The sequence below is a fragment of the Ammospiza nelsoni genome, chromosome 26 (assembly GCF_027579445.1).
Source record: "Ammospiza nelsoni isolate bAmmNel1 chromosome 26, bAmmNel1.pri, whole genome shotgun sequence".
Taxonomy (NCBI): domain Eukaryota; kingdom Metazoa; phylum Chordata; class Aves; order Passeriformes; family Passerellidae; genus Ammospiza; species Ammospiza nelsoni.
Genome location: NC_080658.1, coordinates 1,614,329 through 1,632,477, shown reverse-complemented (window position 1 = coordinate 1,632,477; position 18,149 = coordinate 1,614,329). Strand labels below are relative to the sequence as shown.

Sequence of the window (18,149 nt, the reverse complement as noted above, 5' to 3'; positions counted from 1 at the left end):
GCTTCCCAGGGTGTCTGGGGGCTGGAATTTCCCCACAAACAGGGCAAAACATTAGAAATTAATATAAATATTAATAGTTAGAACCTGGAGGTGGTTTCATGCCAGCCAAGGAAGCTGGAATGGCCATGGGTCAGGAGAGAGGCAGCAATAACCTGTAGCTCTGAGGACTTTACCTTAAGCCCTCAAAGCCCTCCTGTGGGCCATAAATGGAGGAAAATATACAATGGAGTGATGGGAATATCTTTGAAAATGATTTTGCTGGAACAAATATTCTTGCTTGGCTCCTGAACACAGTGTGGTGCCACTGCAAAGAGCCAAACGCTGGCTGGAGGTGGCCCAAAGCCTGAGCCCAGCTGCAGAGACAGGTGTTCTGTGTGCAGTTTGCCTGTGATTCCCTGAACAAAAAACATGACTGAGGAATTCATGGGAGTAATTACTGGACAAGGAGACAGCAGTGACGTGATTTACCACCTCTGTCACTCTGCGTTGCCCAAAGAGCATCTGTGCTGAAGAGGCTCGCTGCCATCGAGTGCAAATAAATGAGGAATTCCACTCCAGATGTGAACCAGCGGTGGAACAGCCACCGCAGAGAGAAGGGGCTGTAAAGAGAGCAGGGGCTGTGCAGAGAGCGGGACTCAGAGCTGGGCTCAGGTCCGGGCTCAAAGCCGGGCTCAGGGTCCGGAGCAGCCCCCCGGGACCCCCGGCCCCGCCCGGGGCGCTGAGTCCTCCGCGCCCGCAGGGGGCGCCACCCGCGCCGGCCGCTCCGGCGCCGCTCTGTGCAGCACCGCAGGCTCGGCGGCACAGGATGGCGGAGGAGAGCGGCGTCTGCAGCTTTGTGTTCAAGAAGCGGGTCCGGGCCGCGGGCAGCGGCCGGCGAAAACGGCCCGGCAGCGACCAGGAGCGGGGTGAGGGCTGGGGGACCCGGGCGGCGCGGGGAGCCGGCGCGGTGCGGTGCAGCGGGGAGGCGAGGGAGGGCCTGGTGGAGCCCCCAGCGCTGCCCGCACGGGGGCTTGGCCGCCCTCCCAGCCCGAGGGCGTGAGGGACCCCTGCAGTTGTGTCACAGGGATTTAGGTTGGGTATTTGGAGAAGGTTCTTCCCCCGGAAGGTGGTGGGACACTGCCCAGGCTCCCAGGGAACGGTCGCGGCCCCGAGGCTCCCGGAGCTCGGGAGCGCTGCCAGGGTGGCGTTGCTGGGTCTCCGTGGGCGTCCCCAGCCCGCCGGGGCCGGGGCTGCCTCAGGCCCGAGCTGTGCCCTCACGCCCGGCTTTCCCCGCAGAGAGCAGCGGGGAGGAGGGCAGCACCGTGGTGCGCAAGGAGCGGCGGCGGGACACCCCCAACCCCATGATCCAGAAGGTAAGGGAGCCCCGAGAGGGCTCCTGCTCCGCCCAGGGCTGCCTGCGGGGGCCTGCCAGGCTCGGCCAGGACAGCGCTGGAGCCTTTCCTTCCCCCCAGACCAGGCGCTGCACGAGGGAGAGGCCGGACTACGCGCCGAGCAGCAGCGAGGATGAGGATCCTGCCAAGGAGATCGGGGTGACCTACAAATCCACCAGGTCGGCGGTAAGGACAGGCAGCAGGGGGGCTGGAGTGTCAGCTCAGTGGGGCTGGGGATCCCACTCCTCACAGACAGAATCTGCCACTCCAAACATAGGATTGGACATTCTTTCTTATCAGTGCACCTCCTTATCCCCTCTTAATAGCCAAGCACCTTGTGCTGGGTTTACTCTGATAGTTCCTTCCTCCATGGGAGGCCATCAAAGGTTGGTATTTCCCTTTTAGAGGTGGGAGTTAAAACTCCAGGATGCCGCTGGACTTTCCCAACACTGCAGAGATTTTTCAGGAGAGGGAGCAGTTGGATCAGGTTTGCTCAGCTGTTGGGTTTGTGTTTTCAGCGTTAGACCATCTTTGGCTGGAGCCTGTGGTGAATTCTCCCTAGCAAATGCCAAGGGATAAAGCAGATGTGTCCAGTTCTTGCTCTGTGACAACCCTCCAGGTAGACAGGAGCTCTCTGTCTTGTCCAGGTGTTCCCTCCACTCTTGCTACAAGTTTCCTTGCTTTTCAGAAACCTGTTGGCCCAGAAGACATGGGAGCCACAGCAGTGTATGAACTGGACACAGAGAAGGAGAAGGATGCTCAGGCCATCTTTGAGCGCAGCCAGAAAATCCAGGAGGTGAGTCAGCCCTGTTCCTCAGGAGCTCCTGCTCTGCAGCAGGAGAGCCTGTGCTTTGCTCATCCCCTTCTGCACACCTAGAAGAGTTAGAGTCTCATCTTCCCTGGAAGTTCAGGAGTGTAACCTGTGCAAATAGGGAATTTTGTGCCTTTATTGGCATCTTGGTGTTAAGGAAGGCAAGGTGGGAAGGAAGACTGGTGTCAGAGTGGTGGCAATTAATTCATGTCATGAAGCTCTCCTGATCCTTAATCATCTCTTCTTGCTCTCCTAGGAGCTGAGAGGAAAGGAGGATGATAAAATTTACCGTGGCATTAACAACTACCAGAAGTATGTGAAGCCCAAGGACACATCGATGGGAAATGCCTCCTCAGGAATGGTGAGGTGGGTTGGGACGAGCCTCGGCGTCTGTGACCACAGAGGAGCTCAGGCACCATCCCAAAGGCAGCGTTTGGGGCTGGAACTCTGCTCTCACTGCCAGTTTCTGCCTGACCCGTGTGGTGCGTGGTCCTGGCCAGGGCCCTGTTCCAGGGCCACTTGGCAGAGGGCTGAACCTCTCTTCCCCCTTCAGGAAAGGCCCCATCCGTGCTCCGGAGCACCTGCGGGCCACGGTGCGCTGGGACTACCAGCCCGACATCTGCAAGGACTACAAAGAGACCGGCTTCTGCGGCTTCGGGGGTGAGTGCCCCGTGCACCAGGCGTGCCAAGGCATCCAGTCCAGCTGTGACCCCGTGTTTGGGGTGCTGAGCCACAGACCTTTCTGTGCAGAGCTGTTTGTGTAACGTTGGCATTCGTGCCATCCCTTCTGAAAGCCCAGGGCCTCTAATTAGTGGTTATAGGATCCTGGAAGGGACCTCTGGGATGTTCCAGTGACCCATATTCTTACAGGTATTGTGTGCACCATGTGAGGGATGGGTGTTCCTGTTCCTTATCCCACTTCCCATGTGCACAACTGCTGGAAACATCCCTGTGGCACAGAGAGGATGATACTCACAGCCTGTCAGCACTGCGGGATCCTGTACCTGCTCCAGCAGCTTAGTGCTGCCCTGGAGATGGAGCAATCAGATTTCTCCTGCTGGGCAGAGCTCAGGCTGCCCTGGAATTAGGTGTCCTGATAACATTCTGCCCTTGCAGCCTCTTACTTCCTCTTTGTTTGTGCTGCTCAGACAGCTGCAAGTTCCTGCACGACCGCTCGGACTACAAGCACGGCTGGCAGATCGAACGGGAGCTGGACGAGGGCCGCTACGGCGTCAACGGTACGGCCCCGTGCCCTCAGGGGACTGCTCAAAACTGCAGCTCCTGCTGCAGGATCAGCTGGGGGCAGCAGCACTGACACTGCTGAGCAGAGCTGCTGCCTTCAGACAGCCCCTGGCTCTCTGGGAAGCAGAGCACTGCTGTGTGGAGCTGGGAGATGGGACTGTCTGTCCCCCTGATGCCAAGGAGGTGGGATGTCATTTGTCACTCAGGGCTCATGAGTGCTGCTGTGCAAATGGTGGCTGTTCTCTGCTCAGTTGGAGCCAGAACTTGGTGGCAGCTGGTTTGGAAGATAGTCTAAAAAACAGGAGGGGGCTGGAGGATGTTTCTCTTTATAGCAGTGAGTGGGTGAAGTAGAAAAGAATTTTCTCCTGAGATGAGCAACAGGCCTGCTGGCTCATTAGCCCTAATTATAGCAGAGTGCCACACGTGTTACTGACATCAGCAACACCCAGATGCCAGAGCTCCATTGTTTCCAGCAGAGATGGAAGCCCACCTGCTGTGCTCTCCCCTTATTTATTATTTTGTGCCCCACACATTGGCTGGGCTGGCTTCTTCTCTCACTCCACTCTGGTTCACTTTCTCTTCTGCAGATGACGAGAACTACGAGGTGAGCAGTGATGAGGAGGACATGCCTTTCAAATGTTTCATCTGCAGAGGTTCCTTCAAGAACCCCGTGGTCACCAAGTAAGTGGTGGTTTGGCACCAGCAGCCACGTGTGCTGTCAAAGCAGCTCAGGAATCATTCATTCACTACTGAGGCAAAGACAAACCCAGCCCACAGGCTGTGGGTGGAACCTGCTTGTTGTCTGCCCTGGCTTTCGGGTGGGTGGGGGAATCCTGAGAGCCAGGGAGTCTCACAGCTGCATCTGGAGCATCCCCTTGGAAGGGATCTCAAGCACTTACTCAAGCACTTTTTAGATTTGCACAAATGCTGCCTCATTGCCTCAACTTTCCCCCTTAACCTTGAGATTTTGTTTTCACGCCATCATTCCTCCTGACACTGAATGGCAGCTGCACTGCCTGAGCAGTGAAATGTGAGCATGGGGAAGCCAGGAGCTTGGTGAGGATGAGGAGGAGGCTGAAGACAGCCCTTTCTCACTCAGAACACTGTCCTGTGTCTGGAAGAGCTCATGGGTGGCTCTGTGCTGTCACTACACATCAATGAAGCAATGCTGAAACACCTTCCATGGGGACAGGGATGCCTGCAGCTCACTTTTGCCTCCCTTGGGGACCATGGAGAGAACTGTCAGGCAGGGGAAGGGGCTGCCCAGGGAGCTGGTAGAGCCCCCATCCCTGGGGAACAAGGAACAACTGCACATGGCACTCAGTGCTCTGGTTTGGGTGACAGGTTGGCGTTTGGGGAAAGGCTGGACTCAATGCTCTCAGCCTTGATGCTCCTGTGACCAGCAGTGAGCAGTTTCTGACTCCAGGACACAGTGGCTGTGTCTGGGGACTTGCAGTGACCTCTCTGTGTCCGTACAGGTGTCGGCACTACTTCTGTGAGAGCTGTGCTCTGCAGCACTACCGCAAATCCCAGCGCTGCTACGTCTGCGACAAGCAAACCAACGGGGTCTTCAACCCTGCCAAAGGTATTGGGGGGCTTTGGGGGAGCACCTGGGCACCAAAGGCAGCAGCTCCTTCCTGGTGCTGGGCCCGGCCCTGAGCTGCATTCACAGTTAGTGTCAGGAAATAGTGAATCGTGGATGCAGCCTGAGCATCTGTGCTCGCCCAGGCGGGGAACCTGGGGAGCAGCTGGAGAGCAGAGGCAGCAGCTTGTGTGGTCAGTAAAGCACTGAGGGAATGACTGCAACAGCTCCTGCCTGGACTTAGCCAACAGAGGGGCTCCAAGCTGAGCCTCTGCAGGAGGGATTTTTGGGAGCTGCCCTGGTCCTGGGTGTTCACAGCACCTGGACCCCTGGCTCTGGGGCAGCCCCTGCACCTGGAGCCTCACTGTGCCTGTTCTGTTTTTCAGAGCTCATGGCAAAACTGGAAAAACACAAAGGGGAGGAAGAAGAGGAGCAACAGTCAGACCAAGAAGGGGAGCCACAGTAGCAGAATACATTTTGTACATAACTTAATAAAGCCCTGTTTGTAAGACTTCCTAACAAGCCAGGAAATCAATATATTCTTACTAACAGTAAGATTAAATCAAGAGCCAAACCTGATCAGAGGGAGGAAGTAGAACTGGGCCTGGCCTTAACAAATATTCCTGTAACTGGGAGAATTTTACTGAAACTTTCAGAAAGGAACAAGTGCAGGTGTGTGCAGCTTGTTGCTTTAGTTGAAATATGTTTCTGAAGCATGAGGCAGTTGCCATAAACTGGTGAGCTGTATCAAACTAAGGTAAAAGCAAGCATGCACAGCCAGCCTGTCACCCTCTGTGATTCATTCCATCATCCTGCACAAACAGCAGACTTAAAAAACAACTTCAGAAATATTTTATTTGTTTTGGAAAAAAAACTAGAGTAACAAACTTTATCTGGGTTCAAGTACAATTTATAAACACAAGAAGGACCTGTTGCCAGCACCACTACTCCCATCAACTGCACCTATACAAGGATTCTCAGTGCTTCAGTAAAGAGCAGATGACCTTCAGCACCATGGTCCTTGGAAAAAAAGTCAAACTAAAAGCCTTAAATACACCTCCAAACAAACCAAACACCACGGAATGGGGGAGAGCTGCCACAGCAGCAGGGCAGAGTCACACAGCCATGAATCACAGGGAGCCACGTGAGCAGCTTTTACCTGTCAGTGAGGGAAGGCAGAACAGCAATGGAGAGGTTAAAGTTCAATTCTGTACAGGAGTTGTGAGCAAGAGGATCAGCATGAAAATCAATTCACTTCTCCTCTGTGCCAGGGTAAGTCACTGAGAACAGGCAGGTAAGAGTGTTTCGTGCTGTGAAACCAGCCCAGCTAACATGAAGTTCAACTGAAGGGGATAAAAAAGCTGGTACATTGCCCAGGCATCCACACTGCTCTGGTGACCCAGGAAGCTGGAAGGGGAGGCTGGAAGGCCCTGTCTGACCCAGAGTTCAGAGTGCTCAGCATCAAAAGCCCTCTCCAGACTGGAAGGATCCAGTGCTGCAGAGGAATGCCCAGTGCAGCAGGAGTGCCTGGAATGGCATCAGCTTGTCTTTGATCTCCCATTTTCCATCACAAAGCAGTAACTAAGAATATAATCCCTTTTTTGCCCTCTTAAAACTTGCCCTATGACAACACTGTTACAGGAACCTGACTAGTTCTAAGAGAATGCCCAAAACTAAAAGCTGCCCACCTCCCCTCAACTCTAAGGCACCCTTAAAAGAGAAAGAACCAAAGAGGGCAGGGACATGCAGCCTCAACTGTGAGGAAGCCAGTGATTGTTAGAAACACATAAATAGAGACCATAACTACACAGACTCACTCAACACCCTCAAGTGCTCTACCAGAGCTCAGCTGGAAGAATGGGGGCCCTGGGCACTGCACCTTCTGGAATACTCCACAGCTCCTTGGGTTGATCCTTTTCCAGCTCAGGTCTGTCCATTTGTATCCAGGCTACTTCTTAAGTAAACAGGCAGTTGAAGTTCCTTCCCAAGGACCTGTAAACTCCTGTGTGTAATATTCATCAGCTTTTATGAACAGGACCAATAAATTACAATGTCCAGAAAGCTCCTCCTCAGTGTAGTCCCTGTTTTTCTAGAATTCCCAGTCATCCACATCCAGCTGCTCCAGATTTGATACCAACCCAAAAATGCCACTGGGATCCTGGGGCAGTGTCCCTTCCAAATTGGTGATGGGGGTGACAGGGCGCAGGAGTTCAGGGAGTGCTTCGGAAGCGCGGCGCTTGATCTGCACAGGAAGGACAGAATGAGACACAGGAATGCTCAGGTGCTGCTGCACACCCAGCTCTGCAGGCAGAAACAACAGGAAATGCACAGGGCACCCTTTGGACTCCTTAAGGAGCAGGTTGGAACTGTCTCGCCCCAGAACTCAGCAGCCTGCAGGGGAAGAGCTGTTGTGGCTCCCAAAAGAGGCAGATTAAGAACCTGTGTTAGATAAGAGATGCCTCAAGAACAGCCTAAGCACCTCCCCAGATGTGACAATCCCCACCCTGCACTACAAATAGTCAGAAAACTGACTTAATCTTCCTGATCATAGGAAATTCAGCAACTCAACATCCCCACCCTCAGCAAGACAAAGCCAAGCATTTCCCTGTAGCTAAATTAGTTCCTTACCTGCTTAAAAAAGGGGTGACTGAGCAGAGTGCCTGCGCTTGGCCTGTGGAAGGGAGGAAGAACGAGGGAAGAAGACAAGAATGTGAGTCAGTGCTTGAAGTTGGGTAGTGGGAATAAGAAAAGAGCAGGGTCCTTCCTGCCTCTCCCATTTCTCAGCTGTCGGGTATCTCCCTGTTTTCAGCAGTAGTAAGCATTTACAATCATGTAATATTTTATGTAAGGAGTTCAACCTCCTTCTTTTAACCTTTAAATTACATACTTGCACCCCCTTCATGTGGCCAAGGACCACCTGAGCAGTGGGGCACCCCTGAAAAGTCTGTCATGGCTACAGATTGCCCTCACTACAAAGAAAAATGCAGCTTTGATCACTTCCCATCAATACTCTCTGCTGGCTGAAGAGCAGCCATTTGCAGTGATGGGAACTGGGTAAACACTGTCCCACAGGGGCCAGAAACAGAAGTTGTTTATTTTCCTGATGTGCAGCACCACTCATCCTCCAAGGAAGGCTGCAAAGGAATTCCTCAGGCTCTCATACAGAAGTGCTCAAAGTGTTACCACTGCTCATTCTACACACTTGGACTGCTCTCCCCAACAGACGGGGCACATCCTCACTCCACTCCACTTTTGGAAAGAAAACTGTAAACAATATCTGCTGACTCCCAGAGTTTACCCAGCCCTAGAACAGCACAGGTGGGGAGAGCAGCTCTCACAGGGCTTTACCTGAAATCAGGGTTCCTCTGGAGGCACTGCTCCACGAAGTTGTGGAAGTAGGTGGAGAAGGTGCGGAGGTAGGGGTGCAGGGCCGGCTCGCCGTTGGCCGCGCGCGCGTTGCTCACGGCCGTGCTCTCCCCCACGCCGTAGTTGGCGCTGGAGCGCGAGGTCTTCATGGTCAGCTCGTCTGCAGGAATGGTGGTGGTGTCCAGCAGGCAGGGAACGGTTCCATTCAGCTTCTCCAACAGCATCTGCAACAGCAGGTGGGGCACAAGCAACAGCACAGTTAAGGTTTCCCATTCGTGCAGGCTGCACACCCTTCTGTGCTCACACCCCAGAGCAGGAAAGCAGCTCCAGGTGCCAGGATGAAGGATGAGAAATGAGCTTGCAAACCTTACCTGAGTGGAAGGCATGTCTTTAAATGGGACATGTCCATTTGCCAGCTCACAGGCCGTTATCCCCACACTGTAAATGTCAGATTTTGCATCGTAACCCTGCAGATTCTACACGAAAAGGAAAAGAAAAATTAGCTTCAGGGACTTGGATGTGATTGAATGGGGAATACCCATGGTTTCAATTGCAAGTCAAAAAACCCAATGTTTAAAACAGGAACAGCACAAGCCACAGATATACTGGTTTATAGTGGTGAGGGTTTTTTGGTTTAAGAGTAACATTTATGTAACTGGAATCAGCCAGCCTGTAGGGATGGCATCTGCCCTGGGTAACTTGCATCTGATGTAACACTTTGTTAATGAGACAACCTGTACAGGTGCCTACAATTTAACAGTTGAGTCAACTAGATCAAATTCTACCCACTTGCCCTTTCACCCCAAATCTGTTTCCTTTAGTCTCTCCCTGTTCTTCTTCCTTGCATTCATGTACTAGGGCTAGAGCTCATCACAAGAAAGCAACTCTGCAAGTTCTCTCATGTCTCCCATTCTACACCCCTCCAACATGCCCTAAGAGCTCACAAAATTCTACAGATAGAACACATCATTAAACACACCTGCTGCAAAACCTCAGGACTGAGCCAAGGCAGCACTTTGATGCTGTATTTGGGGAAGTCGTGAACAACTTTGAGCCGCTGCCCATGGTTGATCATGCTCAGGTTACTCCTCAGCCCAGAGAGGTACACCTTCCCATCCACAGAGATCAGGATGTGGCTGGCTTTAACACTCCTGGGGAAAAAAGAACAAAACACTCAGCTTCCCTGGCCTTTACTGAACAGCTCAATGCACAGGGCAGTACCTGATCAGCTTCCTACCAGGAGGCTGACTCCTAACAACTATCTCTGGATGCTGGGCAAAATCAATTAACAGGATTCTATTCATATCCTTTGCAAGTTCACAAAGAATGTTTCTGTGGTGAGGAGAAATGCAGGACTAAATGTTATGGAATGTGGGATAAATTTGCTCCACAACAAGACTTTCATGCAGCTTAGTAGTATCAGTGATGTCACTTCCATGAGTATCAAACTGATTTGCTCTAACAGCAAAGTAATACAAAACTTAATGCTGTTCTGTGTCTCCTGATTCATCCTCTGCTCTACTCTGAGCATTATTCCCAAGAACTTCCACCAGAAGGAAAATGACCAATGTGTTTTTCAATACCTATGCACATAGCCCATATGATGGATGTAGTCAAGTGCTTTCAAGACACCTTGGAGAATGTAAGCAATGGCCAGTTCAGTCATCCCATCTGTAAAATGGGTACAGATTAAATCTTTTGCAGAACCTAGAAAGAAACAAAACACCACCTGTCAGAACAAAAGCCCCAAGGACACTTCAGTTCTTCAATTTCATTTCACACAACATGAGGGTCAGAAAAAGGTACCCCCTCCTCTCCACTCACCATAGGCCATGAAAGAAGTCACTACCCACAGCTCATTGTCAGCTATGAAAGTTGCTTTGTATGGCACGATGTTAGGGTGGTTGAAGAGTTTGGAAACATGAAGTTCTCCCTAAAATAAAAGTTATTTTGATTCAATTTAGTAAATGCAGAAAGATGACTGCATATTGATGGGCACTGCTCACTGCCTTCTTCTAAGCTTGCATGATGAGTGGGATTACCTGCAAGAACGTGACCATTTCATTTGTGCAGGCCTCCAAGTTCACTCTTCTGACTGTGACATACTCTCCTGTGGGTTTATACCTGGCCAGGTTCACAACCATCAAGTCTTCAAAGCCTCTGCCTGAAAGAGAAAGCAAGAAAGCTTCAGTAATGCTTTTGGAAGCACTGAGAGAACTCCTCCAGCCCCTGACACTTCTGGGTAATCTTTACCCTCACTACTTTTCACCTTGTAAAAAAAGAGTAATTGTTCCATCAAAAAGAGTAATTTTTCCATATCACCTTCCTTGGCATGGATCCCACTGAGAGGAATCCTCCTAACCAGCAGAATTATCCTGTCCTTCCAATTCAGGACTGAGGCAAGAACAGTGACTAGGAGCACCAAGGACAGGTTTCAGGCTGCCTCTGCTGACTGTACTGCACCCCCAGCATCACTGACCCACTACATGTCCCTCTCAGGTGAAAACCTTTAGGACTGGCATCTCACTTTAAAACCAAAGATGCAGACATCCAATATCAAAAATAAGCAATCAATCAAGAAAAGGACAAACCTGCAGAAATTATTTTATTTACAAAGCAGACTCTGATCCCCCAGTCCTCAAGAATTACCTATGATAGTGAGCAACTCATAGCAGCTGCTGTCTGGCAGGAAGTTGCTCATGGTGTCCCTTTTAGGGGAAGCAGCTATCGACTCGGAGGTCGCCTCATTTGTCTGAGGAAAGAAAATGAAGTCAGGTCAAAGGAAATACAGATCACCTGCTGGAAAAATCATCTGCCCCACATTATCATACACTTCAAAATAACAGGAATACAGAAGAGGATTTAGTTGCTGTCAAAATAATCTTAAATTTATCAACTGAAACTCAGGAGATGCCTCATTTCAGAAGATCCAGACATCTGTGTTACAAAACACGTAACAAGTAGATTTTTAATCACTGTAAGTGAGAATTTATTCAGGGATATTTTGATAAAGCCAATTTTTATTACCCAGGACAGCCTAAACTCTGCTTTACAGCCACTGCCTTTCTCTCATAATTACAAACTTGTGTGCCACCACCCTGTGGCCTGAGCCAGAGCCAAGGGAAGCTGTTCTTAGCCCTTCTCTGCACTGTAACACTTGGTGTTCCTGGTGGATGCTGCAGGTTTCAGCTGCTCACCTGGGATAAGCCCAGCACAGCTGAAGCTGCTTAGCTGAATGGTACAAGTGATGAAGAAAATCAGACACACATGAAAAAAACAAGCTCCAAATGAAAGCAAAAACTGCAAAGCATAAGTGCTTCTAAATAAAAAAAAAGGGATAAAAAGCACCCCCAGACCACACAGGGAAGCAGCATTCCCTCACTCCATCTGACATAAAGCTTTCTGCCTCATTTACACACACTGAAATCTTCTCCTGCAGGATTTTGCAGATGACAAACTTCAGTGTTCTTGCAAGTTCTTTTATACCTTCCAACTCCTTCAAATGTCCAAAGTCACAAGGAGAGTGATTTAAAGGGGATTAAAATTTATGTGGTATCTAAAATTGTCTTTAGTTATCTCCAATTTCCAGCACATTAACTCCTCCTGGCATTTGGAACACCAGCTCAATTTTTCCACCTCATTCTTCATCAACTGCAAATGCCCTTTATCAGACCTTTCTCATGGTACATGAAGCAGAAAAAGTTTGTGCCTTTTCCTACCATGACAGCAGACTCTGTTCTTTACTTCCATCACTGGAAACAACACAGTGACAGCTGAAAAACAGGGAACTTGCTGTTCTACCCTCAGCCCAGGGTAAATGCAGTGCAAAGAGCACAGCCAGGAGTTTGCTGAGAATTACCTCTGGGTGCTAAGTGTACTTTGGCAGTAAATTAGAGCCACACTTCCTATGTTCTACCTTTTCAACTGGCTTTGAAGAGCATGCTGCCTACCTTTAAAATAGGTGCATTTTCCATTAAAGCAAAAGGCAAAAATTAAGATTTGTGGTGTTTTGGTACCTGCCTACCTTTAAAATAGATGCATTTAAAATAGGTGCATTTTCCTTTAAGGGAAAAGGCAAAAATTAGGATTTGTGGTGTTTTGGTACCTGCCTACCTTTAAAATAGATGCATTTAAAATAGGTGCATTTTCCATTAAAGGAAAAGGCAAAAATTAAGATTTGTGGTGTTTTGGTACCTGCCTACCTTTAAAATAGATGCATTTAAAATAGGTGCATTTTCCATTAAGGGAAAAGGCAAAAAATAAGATTTGTGGTGTTTTGGTACCTGCCTACCTTTAAAATAGATGCATTTAAAATAGGTGCATTTTCCATTAAGGGAAAAGGCAAAAATTAGGATTTGTGGTGTTTTGGTACCTGCCTACCTTTAAAATAGATGCATTTAAAATAGGTGCATTTTCCATTAAGGGAAAAGGCAAAAATTAAGATTTGTGGTGCTTTGGTATAATTTCAGCACAAACAACTCAGTCCCATCTCAGCACAGCTAAAGCTCCTGGGAGCAGCATTCCCAGATCCTTTCCTTTAATGAACACCACAGTGCTGTTTCTTGGCTCAGAACAGGCAGCAACTTCCCACTCAGGATTTCTAACTCCTGCTGAAGAGGCCTGTCCATTCTGATCTCAGCTTTATCATCCATGACTTCTTTCAGCAATTTCACACAGTCCTGGCAACAGCAAGACTGCCAGGAGAGACACACAGGCAGATAGAAACCTCTGAAGCACAAAGGCACCACCGAGGAGATGGAAGCAGGGAGCTGGAAGCACTCATGGAGCAGTGACAGCTGGTGAGACACTGAGCAACATGTAAGTGGTTTGCTTTATTAAAAGTCCACTCCAGGGAGAGCAAAAGCCAACAAAACAGATGCAAAGAATTAAATAAATTTAGTATTAATGGTGTAGGCTGTGCGGTAATGAAAAAAATACTGTGAATTCCCTGTTGAAAAGTCTTCCAGTTTGAGGTCTTCACTCACCTCTCATCGTGTTAGCAGTGACCAATAACAGAGTTAATGCAAAAGGAGCTCAACCAGAGATTTATCAACATCATACAACAGTTTAAAAAAAGAAAGTTCAACTGAAATGTCATTTATGAGGTACTGCAAAAAAGCTCCTCAGTGGTTTCACACAGGACAATTTTTGGTGTATGGTCAAAAGCAGCTGCAAAATGAAGTCCCATATGACCAGTTTTATGGCATGACATTCATTTAGAGCTGGCTTTTGGCTTGGGAGTCCAGTTTAATTTGAGGTAGATTTAAAAAAAATTAATCTTTGAAAGGCAACTAAAAATGCCATAACACAATCACTTATGTGATGCTTGCAAGGATCTGCATTTGCCAAATGACATTCATCTGAGTTAGGAAGAGGGAATATCAGTGTTGTTCTGCTGTCTTCCCCTCCATCTCCTCACTCCCTCCCTCACTTCAGCATAAGCAACAAAATCTTCCTCCCACCCCCCTCCCCAAATTATGTGCCTTTCTCTACAGCTCTGGTGAAAAAAAAGGCTTTTATTAAATGTAAAAAGATCAAAATGAGAATCAGCAGGTGTGTAAATCCCAAGAAAACCCTTGGAAATAACCAAACCAAAACAGATGCTAATCTCAATTTCCTTCCATCCAAGCATGTCTAACACTCAGTAATTTCAAAAAAGGTGTGAATTTACTCAATTTTATATAAAACATTCCATATACATTTGCTATTCCTGCCCTAAAGGGATAAATCCTGTCCCAAAGGGCCCAATCCTGCTCCCATTTGGGACCAATCCTGCCCTAAAGGGCCCAATCCTGCTCTCTTTTTTTGGGCCCAATCCTGCTCCCCTTTGGGACCAATCCTGCCCTATTTGGGACCAATTCCTGCTCTCCTTTTGGGACAAATCCTGCCCTAAAGGGCCCAATCCTGCTCTCTTTTTTTGGGACCAATCCTGCTCTCCCTTGGGCCCAATCCTGCTCTCCTTTTGGGACCAATCCTGCTCTCAATTTTACATAAAACATTCCATATACATTTCCTACTTTGAGCTTGCTTTGTGCCAGTAAACTAAACTGGCAGAAAAATCAATTATAAGCAACTTGAACTGACACGGTTATGATCAAATCACACTTAATTCATGTTTGTAATTATCTTAAACTACAAGCAACACCTGCACACCTGTGGTGTGGGGAGGTGGGGCATCATTTACATTAAGATACTCTGTTGTTAATTGTGATATTTGATGTGTTAAATGCTCATTATGAACCAAACAGTGAGCAGTCAGGGCCTGCAGAACAAACACTTCTCAAAAGTTCCATAAAACGAAACTCTTCCTTCCTTCTCTGAAGGATCAGAACTAAATCACCTCAAAAAGAGACCCTTGAGGGGCTGGGGGGAGGAGAATGACAAACAAATAGAAATCCAAGAGATGAAGTTTAAATTTTTGAGTTATCACATATAGTTTGCAAACCACACACCAAAATCTCCACTCCAGGGTGAAACCTGTTTCCACACTTGTAGAGCTAAATACAGAGATGAGATATATAACTAAGATAAAAAGAAAAATCAAACTTCCACAAGGAATAATCTCCATGCAATGAACCACAGCACCACAGCCTGCACAAGTCACTTACTTTTCTCCGAGAGTCACCCAGAGGCTGCTCTGGAGTAAAGAAATTCATTGTTCACCATGTTGTGTTCAACAGACACTCATTCAAATATAGCTGGAAAACTAAGTCAATGACCCTGGATGACCCTTTTGGGTATCAAATATACATGATTTTTTTTGGTTTATAGGAAGACATTTAATTTGCACACACAACTGCAGCACATCAGGATCAAAGAGATTCACAGAGTGCTACTGTTTGTATTTTTGACATAAATGTGACTTTTTTTTTATTATAACTCCTAAGTATTAACCTTCTGTCATGTCCCTTATTGCAGGGGGGTAGGACCTGGTGATTTTTAAAGGTCCCTTCCAACCTGAATTCTATGATTATAAACACATTCAAAGATGACTCTTACATACAGAAGAAATCATTAATATTATTTAAAGTAATAAAAATTCCTTTACTCCACCTGGAAGCTCAAAATCTAGACATATTTCCTATGCTCTGTTTGTTTTCTGTGTCATTGATCAGGAATTCTGCATCCTAGAGGGCAACTTTGTTTGTTATGCTGAAGCAGAGCACAAACCTGTCAGTTCCTGCATCAGCAGCTTCAAAATCCATTTTTACTCAAAAAATTATAATTAACCTTCCCAAACCCCAAAACATCTTTTGCATACAAAAAAAAAAGTGGCTATGCTAAGCAATACAGAACTATCTTAGAACTGTTATCAATATGGAAATGATTTCCAAATAACTTGCTACATCTTGGACACTTCCATGTTAAATTTCTGGGCTTAGACAGCTTGAATTTACATTGAGATTTAACCATCTCTTTTAGTGATAAAATTTACTATGAAATTACCAAGCTTTACAGCTAAAATAAAACATTTCTAGCAATGTCATTTAACAAGAGGAAAACTTACCTCCAAACAGCTCGAAGTCTCTTAATCCCTCAACAATGAACTTCTCAGACACCCAACGCTGAAAGAAATAAAAATTCTCCACATAATCAGTTATTCCATCTAGAGAAAAGTTTCTTTTCCCCTTCCCCACAAGAAAAAAGCCCCAAATTCAATGATTCTGTTGTGGTCTGAAATTTATTGCTGTATCAGCAGTGACATCCTTATTTTGGACAAGATATTCCCTTTCTGGGCCAATGACATGCACCCAGCAACCACACAGGTGCTGCTGTTATTCCCAATTAACATGCACTTGCAATAAAGTTAATATAATTTAATTCATTCAAATAAGATTTTATACATGCATATACAGGAAAAATAATCAGTATGCAACCCTCATCCAACCAAATCAAAGTTGGTTTTTTAGGTGTAAAAGGTTTCAAAAATGCTTTCACTATTTACAAAGAGGTGGTATCTCTGAGAATTCAAATATTTTGGTTATATCATCAATCACAAACACTGCAATGGCAGAATTTGCTACTTAGCAAAATAGTTAAATACACAGCTGATGCTGTTCAGTGCATGAGAAGCCAGTCCTAGAAAGCACCAATGAGTCTTTAGGTGATGACGACTCAAAACTTGCATCTAAGAATACCATTTGAATGCATCAGAAGTGATTCTGCTGCTAGAAATTTCCTCGTTTTCTGCTGAAAAGCGGAATCAAACAAAGCTGTTTAGCTTTGCAAGCAAAGTGAACGAAAAAAACTCCATAAACTGTGACACGGGTGAGGAGGCTACTTCTTAAAGAACGACTGAAAATAAGCAGCTTTATGGCCCTTTCTCTTCACTGCAAAGCCCATTAGAGCCCCTCTGGTGAATGTGCCAGCAATAAAGGCTTTAGTGCAGGGTTTTTAAGCCACGTCCTCTCATCAACCCTAACAATCAGTTTTCCTGTGCCCTCATGGTGCTCTCCAGGCCCGGCCACTCTGCACAAGCGCCAGACCCGTTCTACCGAGACACGAGGGAAGCTGGAAGGTCTTCAACACTCACCCTAATGCGCTCGGGTTTACTTACAAGGAAAGACATGGATCCGCCGCTGTGGGACACGCGCAGCAGAAAGGGCGGCACACCTGCGGGCACAGCGGCAGCGTCACCCCGGCGAGCACCGAGCCGCCCGCGGGCCTCACACCCCGCGGCTCGGCAGCCCCGGAGGGCACCGGGAGAGCGGTAAGCACCCCTCAAAAAGCACCGACACCCCCGAACTCCGCCCGAGCCCGACAGCCCCAGGACAGCGGTAACTCCGGCAAGAGCTGCCCGGAGCCCTCCAGAGCGACACCCCCGGGCCCCTCACCCGTACGGAGCCCTCTCGCACGGCCCCGATCCGTCTCGGGGCCCCTCACCCGTGCGGGGCCCTCCCGCACGGCCCCGTTCCACCCCCGGGCCCCTCACCCGTGCAGGACCCTCCCGCACAGCCCCGCTCCGTCTCGGGGCCCCTCACCCGTACGGAGCTCTCTCGCACGGCCCCGTTCCACCCCCGGGCCCCTCACCCGTACGGAGCCCTCTCGCACGGCCCCGTTCCACCCCTGGGCCCCTCACCCGTGCAGGACCCTCCCGCACGGCCCCGCTCCGCTCCAGGACCCTCCCGCACGGTCCCGTTTCCCCCCGGGCCCCTCACGGACCCCTCAGGCTGCGGCCGCCGCTCACCGGCGAGAGACGCTGCGCGTGACGTCACCGCGCCGACAAGTGACGCGCGGGCGCGCTCGCGTGACGTCACGGGCGGAGCTCCCGCGAGCAGCGGGGAAGGAGCCGGCGCCATGTTGGGGCCCTCAGAGGGTTCTGAACCTTGGCCACATCCAGGCGCGCAGCACGGCGGGCAGGAGAGAGACCCACTGGGAAAGAGATGGGGGTGATGGCTGACAGGCAGCTGAACAGGCCAATGGCACCTGGCTTGTCAAAACGTGTGGTCTGCAGGGATTGACCCCCTGTGCTGGGTCCCCTCACTTTAAAAGGATACCGATGGGCTGGAGATCGTCCAGGGCAGGGAACAGAGCTGTGAAGGGTTTGGAGCCCCAGGAGCAGCTGAGGGAGCTGGGCAGGGGCTCAGCCTGGAGCAAAGGAGGCTCAGGGGGGACCTTGTGGGGACAGCCTGGGGAGTCAGGCTGTGCTCCCAGGAACAGGGACAGGAGCAGAGGGAACGGCCTCAGGCTGGGCTAGGGCAGGCTCAGGATGGACAGCAGCAGGAATTTCTCCACAGAATAGGTTCTTAAACATTGGAACAAGCTGCCCAGGAGCTGG

At 49.0% G+C, this 18,149-nt stretch overlaps 2 protein-coding genes across 7 annotated transcripts; one reads left to right on the top strand and one right to left on the bottom strand.

Annotated features, from left to right (window-relative positions):
* The first annotated feature begins 805 nt into the window (after nt 1-805).
* On the top strand, nt 806-5,842 carry LOC132084078 (E3 ubiquitin-protein ligase RNF113A-like). The gene is made up of 10 exons (XM_059489054.1): nt 806-905; nt 1,276-1,352; nt 1,452-1,556; nt 2,059-2,166; nt 2,438-2,547; nt 2,735-2,841; nt 3,330-3,419; nt 4,011-4,104; nt 4,902-5,008; nt 5,392-5,842. The coding sequence occupies exons 1-10, from the start codon at nt 806-808 to the stop codon at nt 5,469-5,471; spliced, it is 978 nt and encodes a 325-aa protein (XP_059345037.1). The 3' UTR covers nt 5,472-5,842.
* On the bottom strand, nt 5,835-17,581 carry STRADA (STE20 related adaptor alpha). Of its 6 annotated transcripts, none has more exons than XM_059489051.1 (12): nt 17,534-17,581; nt 16,905-16,984; nt 15,879-15,936; nt 11,021-11,123; nt 10,414-10,535; nt 10,196-10,304; nt 9,955-10,078; nt 9,351-9,522; nt 8,743-8,847; nt 8,354-8,595; nt 7,634-7,676; nt 5,835-7,247 (listed from the first exon to the last, which is right to left on the bottom strand). In XM_059489051.1, exons 4-12 carry the CDS (start codon nt 11,070-11,072, stop codon nt 7,095-7,097), a joined length of 1,122 nt encoding a protein of 373 aa, XP_059345034.1. In that variant the 5' UTR covers nt 11,073-11,123; nt 15,879-15,936; nt 16,905-16,984; nt 17,534-17,581; the 3' UTR covers nt 5,835-7,094. The 6 variants fall into 6 exon arrangements, with proteins under 6 accessions (XP_059345034.1, XP_059345033.1, XP_059345035.1 ...); XM_059489050.1 differs by having other exon boundaries at nt 16,929-16,984; XM_059489052.1 differs by having other exon boundaries at nt 16,929-16,984; nt 17,559-17,581.
* Between the last annotated feature and the right edge of the window lie 568 nt (nt 17,582-18,149).